The 10,808-nt window shown below is 42.1% G+C and overlaps 1 protein-coding gene across 6 annotated transcripts in view; it reads left to right on the forward strand.

Annotated features, from left to right (window-relative positions):
• The window catches only part of RBFOX1 (RNA binding fox-1 homolog 1), a 1,108,850-nt gene that overhangs the window by 500,160 nt on the left and 597,882 nt on the right, over positions 1-10,808 (forward strand). The window contains exon 1 of one of the 6 annotated variants that reach the window (XM_015642720.3): positions 5,752-6,083. The exons of the other annotated variants lie outside the window; for them this stretch is intronic. Within the exon in view, the coding sequence (XP_015498206.1) occupies positions 6,045-6,083 (39 nt within the window). The 5' untranslated portion in view covers positions 5,752-6,044. Of the gene's footprint in view, positions 1-5,751; positions 6,084-10,808 lie in introns of those variants that run through there. 6 annotated transcript variants of the gene reach the window in all.

The following is a 10,808-nucleotide window of genomic DNA, read 5'->3' on the forward strand; positions in this document are numbered from 1 at the left end:
GCTGCTGTCCCTTCAGTCTGCTGGCAGTGACCAGCAGCAGCCGGTGCTGAACGGAGCAGGCACAGCAGCCACAGTCACCTGTGGCACAGGGCTTGGCACAGCTGGGGTGGCACCACAGCCACAGGTGCTGCTGTGGTTGGACAAGTCACAGATTCAGCCCTGTGAATCACAGAATGTCCTGAGCTGGCAGGGACCCACAGGATCCTCCAGCCCAGCTCCTGTTCCTGCACAGACACCGCGACAACCCCACCCTGGGCATTCCTGGGGTATCCAAACTCTCCCGGAGCTCTGGCAGCCTCGGGCACTGCCCATTCCCTGGGGAGCCTGGGCAGTGCCAGCACATCTGGGGGAAGAACCTGCCCTGCTCTCCAGCCTGAGCCTGCCCTGGCCCAGCTCCAGCCATGCCCTGGCTCCTGTCCCTGTCCCAGGATTGGAGCTGCCCCTTCACTATCCCTCATGAGGACATTGAACACCACAGTGAGGTCCCTCCTCAGGCTCCTCCAGGCTGAATGGACCAAGTGTCCCCAGCTGCTCCTCCTGACTTCCTCTCCAGTCCCTTCCCCATCCTCGTGGCCTCCTCTGGATGCTGTCTCATGGCTTCATGTGTTTTCTATGCTGGTGCCCCAAGGTGTACCCAGAACTCGAGGGGAGGCAGAGTTAGGAAGTGCTGGTTTCCAGTTTGTGTTGGCTGGTCAGTCACAGGGCAGAGCAGAGCATGGTGCCAGGCATGAAAGGAGTGTCAATCCCAATCTTGATTTCTGAGGGATTGATAATATCTGAACATAAATTCATTTTAAAGAAACCCATACAGTGAGCCAAGTCTGTGCCTCCCTGTGATAGCAGGCTTATATTTACTTAATTCTAATATTAAGTGAATGTAGGTGGCTGCTTTTATTTTACTTATTGTTTAAAATAATTCTTCTATTGTGGCAAGGATCAATATGAAATGTCAGATATTTTATTGTACTTACAGAAGATAACACACCTTAGGTTCTGCACATTCTGCATTTTCTGTTCCCTAGATGCCCTGGCATTAATTACATACTTCAGATCACAAATGACAGAAGATCTGAAGGGCACAGTGCTACATTTTCATTCTCATCATCTCTATCTATTTTCTGAATTTAGACAGGTTACAAAGCATTACTGAAGACTTGAGCTTGTACTGAAGCCATTTAAAAAATAGCAGTAACATGTCAAGTGTATCAAATAGTCCAGTTCCTCGCTGGTTGTCAAAGGACAAGAAATCTGGAGAGGAGGAAAATCTGGAACCAAAAGCAGTTTGACTGCATCGAGAGCCTGGAGAAATTATTTCTTACACACTCCACACAGTGGGTTCATTGCTGATTTCCCTGCTCACTGAAATGTCCTGGGGCCTGTTTCATTGCCACTCATCTCTCCTGGCTGCATTTGCTCTGCTAAGATCTGTTTATTCACTGCTGCTAAGATTGGAGTGGGCTGGGTCATTAGCTAACTCTTCAAGGTTAACCAACTTTTTGTTCTAAAATGGCTTTTTATGAAACACCTTCAAAGGTTCTGAAAAAAACTGTCATTTTCTTACCTAAAATTCCAAGAGTTGAGTGCAGCCATCATCATATTTTTAGCGAGATGAAGATTTTGCTCTCTTTCCCCTGCTCTCTCAGTGTTGTAGAAACACATTATTTTTAGTCCATTTCTTCTTTATCCATGTGCAAGAACAACAAATATCCTGAGTATATCTGTGAAGTGCTTTACTTTCCAAGTGGTTTTATAATTTGCTGGACACTAATGTTCAAATGTTTGCATATGGAAAAAAATAAGTATTTGTGTATTCAGAAATACCACAAAAGTGGTTTTCACTCCTCATTCTGGTAAACCTTTCTTCTCTTAAGCACTAAGCAAATTTCATATGTAGTCGTGCAATTTTTATGATGATTTTGACATGAAATGAATTGTAGGCTTGATCAAGATGTGTGTTCAATGACACATCTGCACAGACCAAATTTCCTATAAAAGGCTGTGATCAGCCTCAGCCAGTTTCTCTTTATTTGTGCTGGCCCTTTTTTTAGTTTTTTTTTATCCATGTTACAGCCTTAGTTTTTGGATATTGTCCTGACCAGTTTGGATCTGGAGAGTTTGTGTCCTCAAGTTGTCAAAGCACAGGGATATTGCTTTGCCATTCAGAGCAGCATCTGCAGCTACAGCTGCAGCACCAGGAGCATCCCCTGCACCTCCTACGGTCCTGGAGGGTTTCCAGACCATGCATCATCCCCATGAGCCACTCCAGGACACCAGCTTTAATACAATTAACCTTCTTCACCCTCCTTGTCATGTTTTGCCTTTTAAATTACCTGATTTTTCAGCTTCACCTGTAGTAAACCCTTCATTAGTCATTTTGGTCATGGTGTATTTGCAGAAGGGGTGAAAGTGAAGGAAATGGGCTCACAGTAGCTAAAGCCACACCAGGGGTGTAGCCCAGATGAAATCCAGGAAAAGAGAAATCCTATGGCGAAGAGAGAACTGTTTTTATTGGTTTATCCCCTTATGGTGACCTAGATGATTGTGTTAATCAAGGGGAAGGGGAAGCCTGTTATTGCCAAGCTCTGTGTTGATCTCAGGCTGCAGAGGAAGCAGGGCAAAAGTGGAACATGGAAAGGGAGCTTGCAGGTGACAGCTTCAAGCTGTAATAACGTGTTTCAGATCTGTTTGCTGTCATGCATTTTAAAAAAACCAACAACTTGTCAATGTTTTATTTCAGATGGGAAAAGTGCAGGCAAATAAATGGCTAATGGTGAGACTTCTATCACCTGCTGTATGAGAGGGGATAGCACATTTTAATAACATATTAACATATTAATGTTAGCTTCTGGATGCAGATTTGGGATGCTCCATCCTATGCCAAGCTATTGTTCAGGTTGGATTGCTTGCAGTTTGGTAAACAAACCACTCACTGCTTGATCCAGTGCCAGGATGGAATTCCTAGGGATGGAATTAGCAGCTGGCCAGAGGGATGGAGCAGTGCCAGTGAACTCTTCATGGCTTCACAGGGCTCAAAGTTCCTCCTGGTGGGTGCCAGGGCTGAAAAGTTTGTGAATCCACAGTGTCAGAGCCTGTGACTGAGCACTGGTGGCTTGGGATTTGTGTAGATCAAGGCAGTCACGTTAAATATTGCTCACATCAGTTCCTGCATGGAAAAGGCTTCTGCAGGGTTGGGATCCTGAACTGCAAATAAAGGAGCAAGAGGATAAAAGGAATAGAAATAGGTGTATTTCCTCCCCTTTCAAAACCCTCACAAAGCATTGCTGGATTTATTCCCTGTTGGCAAAGCTGAATTGTTTTATAATTATTGCACTTGTGCATCTCTCAACTGGACTTAGTAGAAGTTCACTTTAGTTAGAAGTAAAGTTGTGCTTGCAAGGCAAGCCAAAATCCAGAATACCAGCAGGTCTGAATGCAGAAACAAAATTTTTAAAGACAAAAATCTAAGAAATAAAGCATCAACTTTTACTTTTAGCAGTATTATAGCTATAAATCCAAATTCACTGCCATTACTCATCTCTCTAAGGTGCTGATTTTCTCGAAGTGATGCTAGGAAAAAAAACCCACCCAAAAGTGAATTAAAATCTAAATCTTAAGTTATCACACAAATGTTTGCTATTTATACTGTCCATCTGTCTATGGTGCCTGACAGATAATCAATATACTCTTACAAAAATAAAATAAAATAAAATAAATCCTGTTGCTCTGGAGAAACACAGCCCTGAGCCCAGCTAGAAGTCCCTGTGATACCCTGGCAGCTCTCTGTGCATAGCTGCATTTGCAAAGTGGTCTGAGAAATAAGGGCAGATGAATATTTTCTAATAACTGAGTAGTTAAATCGTGGGATTGGTAGCAAGAACATCTGTGTCCTACACTCTGTTCTTGGGCAAGGCTGCTTGGGGCTGCAAGGAGTGGGCAGTGCTGCCCGCTCTCAGTTGCACTAACACTGATTTATTTGTGTTTTTTGCGTGGGGGAAATGTTTGCATTTTGCTGCTGAGGTTTGGAAGAAATTCAGGTTTTCTTGCTTGGTGATCAGCAAGCTGTTGTGTGGAGCTCAATTCTTATGGTTCCAGTTTTTCCCTCCTCGTGGGCCTTTCTATTGAAATTTGGGGCTTTTCAGGGGGCTGGATTCAGTGGGAGGTTGGTGCTGTCTTTTGGTGGAAAGAATGCCTAAACTCCAGCTTCTGCAGATGACTCATGTAGCACAGCTAATCAGAGTCACAGTGCTTCTTCATACATCTGATTATCTATGTTTGTAGCAGGCTTATTTTCATTAGGGAAGCAAACTCGAAAGCTATAATAATCCAGTAAATTATTATGTACAGTTGTATAGATGTGAGTTGAATTTTTTTCATGGTATCAAAGAGAAATGGTCACTGCAATGAAACAAATTCTGCTTGTATTTGTGCAAGTCCATGAATAACTAAATATGTAAAGTGAAACATTTTTTCCTCATTTACCCTTCAGGTTTTGCAGAATGCTATTTTTTTGTCTGTTTTTCAGCTCATGATAAACTTCTGTGGTAGAATCTTCCAGCTGAATCTGAAAGGTTTTTGCAGGTCTTTGAAGTACAAGCCTTTATCTAGTTTGGGATGTGTGGCTCTTCTTAGCAAGTTAATAGAATCTACCTCCTGAGACATTATGGGGTAAAATGTTAAATAAATGCATGATTATTGCATTAAATCTCAGGGAAGAAAATGACCATTTTGGAAATAAAATTTTTGTTATTGAGTGACTTTTCAGGGTTCTGAAGGTTCAGCCAAAACAAAATTGAAATCATTATAATGAAAAAGCCTGCAGCACACAAGTTCTATTTAGCCTTATTTATTTCTCCTAGTGAGGCATTTTTAATCTTTTCAAAGGTGAGTTTGAGAGCTAATTGTTGATTTTACTGGTTTTATTACTACACCAACATAATGAATTTTTGACCTGCTGAAAGAGCAATGAACAAGTTCAGCTTTGAATTCTCGGGAATGCCAGGGCTGCTGTTCTGGCACGATGGGGTCTGGAGTGAGAGCAGCCCACCCTCAGGACTCTGCTGTCTGCACGAGCACCAGAGCTGTGCCAGCAGCACCATCAGCTGCTTGGAACAGGTTAATAGTCAATAAAAGTGCTGGGGTGTGTTCAGAATGGGAGTAGAAGCAGAGAGGAAGGAGATGCCTTTGGTGGAGTGCAATAAGTCCGGTTGGTTCTGATAGTTTAGCTGTAGCTGGTACCACATGGTGCAGCCAGCAGAAACCCACAGGGGCATGCAGAAGTCACCTGAGGGTAGCTGGGTTTGCAGAAAGAGTCATTTCCCCTGCCCTCTGTCACTGCCTGTGCCAGTGTGTCTGGTGGCTCTGTTGCAGGTGTCTCACTGCCCATCCCTCGAGCCCCAGTAGCTGCTCCTGCACATCCCACGCCCCTGGCAGGCTGCAAACCATGGGCAGCAGCCTCTGCTTTAATTCTTACTGTATTGGCACACAGAAAATGCCCAAAATACCTCATGCAAAACAAAAAAAAAAAAAGAAAAAGTGCCTAGAATATTTAGCAATTCATTTTGCAATTAGAAATTTGCTGGTCATCATCCTGCCCTGGGACAGATTTCAGAGTAGTAAAGATGTTTTTTAAAGTCATTCTGTCAAATCATTTGAATTAGTTCAAAGGGCAGTTCACACAATTTCAGAAAATACTGTTTGTGTCTTTTCCCACTGTTCCCAGATTTTGAAAAGTTACTGCTTATGTCTGAAGGCAAGAACTGAAAGTGCTGTGGGAGAGCAAGCAGCTCCCTGCACACATCCCCAGCACCGGTTCTGCATGAGAAACAGCGCTGAACTTCGTCGGGAGAGTATTTTGAGCAGGTCCAGTTGATAAGCACTCCAGAATCAATATTTCATGTTATTCTACTATACAAATATAACACTGATAGCGGCAGCACTACAAGAGGCTGGAAAGAAGTCAATGTCACAGGCAGTTGGCATTCAGGCTGCATGTCCAGCAGGCAGCTCCTGCAGCTCTGGCTCTGCTCTGGCCAGGGCACCGTGGGATGGAGAGCCAACACCAGCCATGCTCACAGCAGCTCTGGGTAAGTCTCCCTAACCTTCTGCCCCCTTTACTGCAGCCACACTGGGAAATTTCTGTAGAAATGCTGAGTATTTTTTTCTTAAACCGAATCACTGTGTTGAAAGGATCGATTTTAATGCCCTGAAATCAAAATTTTGTTACTGATCTTGAGACCAACGGCAAATATTTTGCTCAGAGAATTAACTCTGGTTTTGAATCAGATAATTCTCTCACAATAAAGACTCTGGAAATTCTCTGTAAGGAAGATCAGCGCTCTTTGGCATTTATGTTTTTTAGTTAGAGGATGTAGCAATGGGAAGACAGAATAATGAATTGGCAGGAAGGCAGGGAAGTTAGAGGAATATAACTGGTGCTTATGCCCATTACTGTTGCAGGTTTTTGACATTTAAAGTGGTTTGCAACCCTTCTCTTATCTGAGCTAATGCCAGACAATCAGTCACCCTGGCACAGCAGTTCTGTGCCTCTCTGTTAGTAATGCTGCTGATAATTGATGTGCAGCAGCAGAATTTATAAATGAAATTAGCTCCCCAAAGTTTAAGTATGACTGTGATTGAAGCAGTAATGATAGAGTTCATGCAAGTAGGTTTGCCATTTATCTGAATGTATCATTACTGACAGTGCTTTTTCGTTAACATTTTGTTATCCTTATTCATGTCATTGTTATAATGTCCTCTCAGATACCTGCAAATTAAACTGACTTGTACTCGGTGCTGATCCTTCCTGCCCACCCCTGCACCTCCTTCTTTGGAATTAATTTGTGCAACATTTGATTTTTAAGATCTCTGTGAGCATCTCCAACATAGTCAGAGGAAAGTGCTGTTCAAATAATTGGGGAACAGCTTTGGCTTTCTTGTCAGTAGAAGGCTTTTCCATGCTTTATTTGTCAGGAAGTCACAATATTAGCATTTTAATTCAAAATTCAAAAAGTTGGGTTTAGCTACAAATAAAAGTGAATAGAAACAGAATTTTTAACAATCCAGCAATGTTTCAGACTTTGGACTCAAAATCAAGAGAGCCCCACATTACCATGGATTTGATAATATCTTTAATCTCAGAGACTCTTTAAAACTCTGATGAAAAATTACTGAAGAAGACACAATTTTGGAGAAGATTCCATGGTAATCTGAAAATAAAGTGGTTAAATATAAGTTGAGTCAAATAGATCTGATTTTTTAAAAATAATTCATCAGTTTTCTGAATCTTCAAAGCCAGAACTTGATTATCTCATTTTATGATGGTTTTCTCTTGTTCCAGTTACTTCTGCATGTAGAGATTTTAAAGGGCTGTAGGGCAGAAGGTTTTTGGTATTAGCAAATATCAAACAATTTGTTAGAGAAAGTTCCATCATCTCCATTCTGTATAGCAAAACCCCAGAAATTCTGTGCAAAGAGGAGAGATTTGAATAATTCAAATTACCTTGATTTTCTATAAGGATAGATAAGTACAAATGATTTGTTCTTTTTTTGTTTGGTTGGGTTGTTTGGTTGTTTTACTAGATCAATTTCTCTAATAAACTACATTGAGACCTGAAAAGGAAAAGGTTATATTTGTATGTTTCCCATCACTGGAGTATTTTTTCTAAAATTTCAGCAAAGATGGGGAAAAAAAATCCAGCCATTTAAATCAGACATAGAAATACTTGTTTTTAGAAATCCATCCAACCCTCAGCACTGACTTAATTTTAGTTCTCAGAACTGTTTTGCTTTAATCCCTTTCCAGCCACGAATTAAACTGACCAAAATATTTGCAGTGCATCTACTGCATACCAAGGGAATGTCCACACTTCCTGGCCTGCCTGGGAACTTCTGCATTTCTTACCTCATCAGGAGGTTGAAATGAATGAACACAAATGTGATTTCAGAAGGTTATGCCTGGTTTCAGTGGTGCTCATTTCAGTCTCTGCAGCAAGAGAACTGGAGGGCTTCCAGTTTATTCTCTTTTTCAGTAGAGGAGCCATCATCTTTGAGCGTCTTCAGCAAGTTCGGTATCATAAGGAGACTACAGGATCAAACAGGATCTCTCTTGCTCAAAACATTGTAGAATATCCTATATCCACATGTGTGGTTCTGCCTTTCTGGCAGTGTTTGAATACTGGGACCAAAGAGGTAAAGAAGCTGTAGCTTCTCAGATTTCAAATCTTTGCCTGTTTAGTATTTTGGGGATGTTTTCACATGGTAGGAAGACAGTAGTGGTTGATTGCCTGGACACCTTTATTTTGAAGAGTTCCCTTTAACAACACATAATTTGTTACATCAGGTTTTGGTTGCTTCATTGAATGCAGTTTATTCTTCTAATGGATTTTATTTAATTAGCAATGTACTAATTGATACACCAAACAAGTTCAGTGAAGTCAAGGACACAACCTCCCCAAGGTTTTGCCAGCCATCTAATTTATGTGAATTTCCTCTAAGTCATGACAGTGATGCTTTAATCCTTTAAACCCCAGATGGAAATTGAGAGACAGAACACATTTGTTAGTTTCTGAGGGGTGAAGTGTAAAGCTCTGAAATGCCAGGGTGTTACTGTGTGACAGCCCAGGGTGTGTGCCGTGGGGTGGGGATGGGGAGGGTGGCACTGACTCAGGGCTCCCCTTGTTGGTGGCAGAGTGCTGAGGAGAGGTCCAGCTCACCCTGCCCAGGGCTCTCTGCTCTGCACAGGTGTGAGGACACCTCTGTGACTTGTTTTTGCTGTTTAATGTTTGGTGGGGATTAGGCATTCTTCGTTTCTAGGTCTGTCTTCCCATCTCCAGAGACAGAGTCCATTTAAAGGGAGAAGGGATTTTGGAGGTTGCCTTGGAGGAGCAGAGATCAGAGTCAGGTGAGGGCTGTTAAAGAGCTGTCTCTGTCCTCCCTCAGGACAAGGCTGAGGTCTCTGCAGGGGTGTAAACACATCTCTCTGCCTTTCTGGGAACTTCTCAGAGGGCAAAGCCCTGCCCTCCAGTTCATCTTTGGGCAGGACCTGTGACCCCTCTGGGTACAAACCTGAGCCTGGGGTGTTAGGCTGAAGGACACCACTTAAGGAATGTTCAGGAACGTTCTGAGAAGTCCATCTCTGCCACAGCTGGCTGCCAAGGGAGATGCTGAAAAGACGGGACACTTCTGCTGAAATGTCAGCAAACCTGGGATTTAGCTTTGTGGTCTGTTTTTAAGGACACTCTTTATTAACTCTGTCCATGAAGTGGTTACCAAAATGGTACCAGCAGTACTTGTCTCTGCTTCTAGCAGGAAGGACTTTTCATAAAAGTTAATCTTCCCTGAGCAAACAAATTTTAATCTGTGGGTTCCATCATCTTCTGCTTTTTAATAGTATTGCTCTTTTAATATCACTTCTTTTCTAACAAGATCATACCCTGCTCCCTTAGGCCATGTTAAAAAGGTCAGTCACAGAGTGGTATTTTAATTTAAATAAAGAGTGAAAGACAGAGTGTTTTTGCTAGAATACTAAAAGATCACCTATTTAAATCTTCCTTTTAATGTCTGTTTAACTATCATTCTTTGAGGCTTTTTCTATGACCTTCAACATAATTTAAACTTAATTTTTTAATTCATTATTCATGCCATTAAATACTGAAACCCATTTCTTGCTGCAGTTTATTTCTCTATTAAATGCATGTGTTCTGCTGGTTTTGTTTGGTTCTGTGATGAATTCTGATGTAGTGGCATTTTAAAACACAGTAGAGAAGAATGCTTATTTTGAGAGGGGGCAAAAAAACCTCAACGTGTAAATGTTGTATCACATCAACAAAATGATTTAAGGTAAAATGAGGGGGTGGGGGAAAGGCAGGTTGAACTTGGGGCCTCTTACCTCGATAAATTCTGTGTAAATGCCACATTCTGTGCTGCCCTGTGTGGGCTGGGGATGGGCTGCTCCGAGCATTCCCAGTTTCTGGAGTGCTTCAGCTTCACACAGCAATAACTGTGGCAGCTCCACTGACACCCTGACACCTGCTCTACATCATTGTTTTGGCTTTCCCATTCTTTCCTCACCTGGTAATTGAGTTTCATGGCTTGGTGCAGGAGATGGAATGAACTGCAGATAGTTATGTTATTATAGATTAGCCACAGCGATACTGGGGTTTGTAGAGACCTGATATGCTGCAGCAAAGCACCCAGAACTAATATCACCAAATAAAGGAAATAAATTAAGCCCTTAAAATGATGTATTTTCATTGCCAGGGAGCAGTTTTTCCACCCCTCCTAGAGCTGATATCTCATTTGCTGTACCCAAGTGAGGGCTGCACCCTTGCACAGCAGTGTGAAGATATATAGATTCTCATCACTGCAAAACACGTGCACTGTTAGTTTTTTGTTGTCTGTCAGCATTCAGGTACTTTAGTAATATAAACTACTGTATTTTTTCTCACTTGATTCAGTGGCCTCAAGTGTGGCGCATTCCCAAGCAGTTGGGCAGTGTTCTGTTACTGTCACCTCCCAGAATTTCTGTCTGACACTCATTAGCAGTAAGAGTTAATTGGAGAAACTTTTGAAGAGGGTACTGTGCACTGTTAAGGAAAAAAAGGTGCCAAAGAAAACAAGGTTAAGTTGTAAGAGTGAAGTGGCAGAGCTATAATATTTTAGTGTTCCTTTGGGGTTTTGTTAAAGCAGGGGAGAGAAAGAAAGAATTTCCCTAAAGCACAAAGTTGCCCTGAATTTGGGACAGTTCTGTGGGTGGCAGGAGCACGGATGCCACATGAGCCTGGGGCATTGTCAGCACTGTCACAGTGACC

Source organism: Parus major, chromosome 14 (assembly GCF_001522545.3).
Source record: "Parus major isolate Abel chromosome 14, Parus_major1.1, whole genome shotgun sequence".
Classification (NCBI taxonomy): domain Eukaryota; kingdom Metazoa; phylum Chordata; class Aves; order Passeriformes; family Paridae; genus Parus; species Parus major.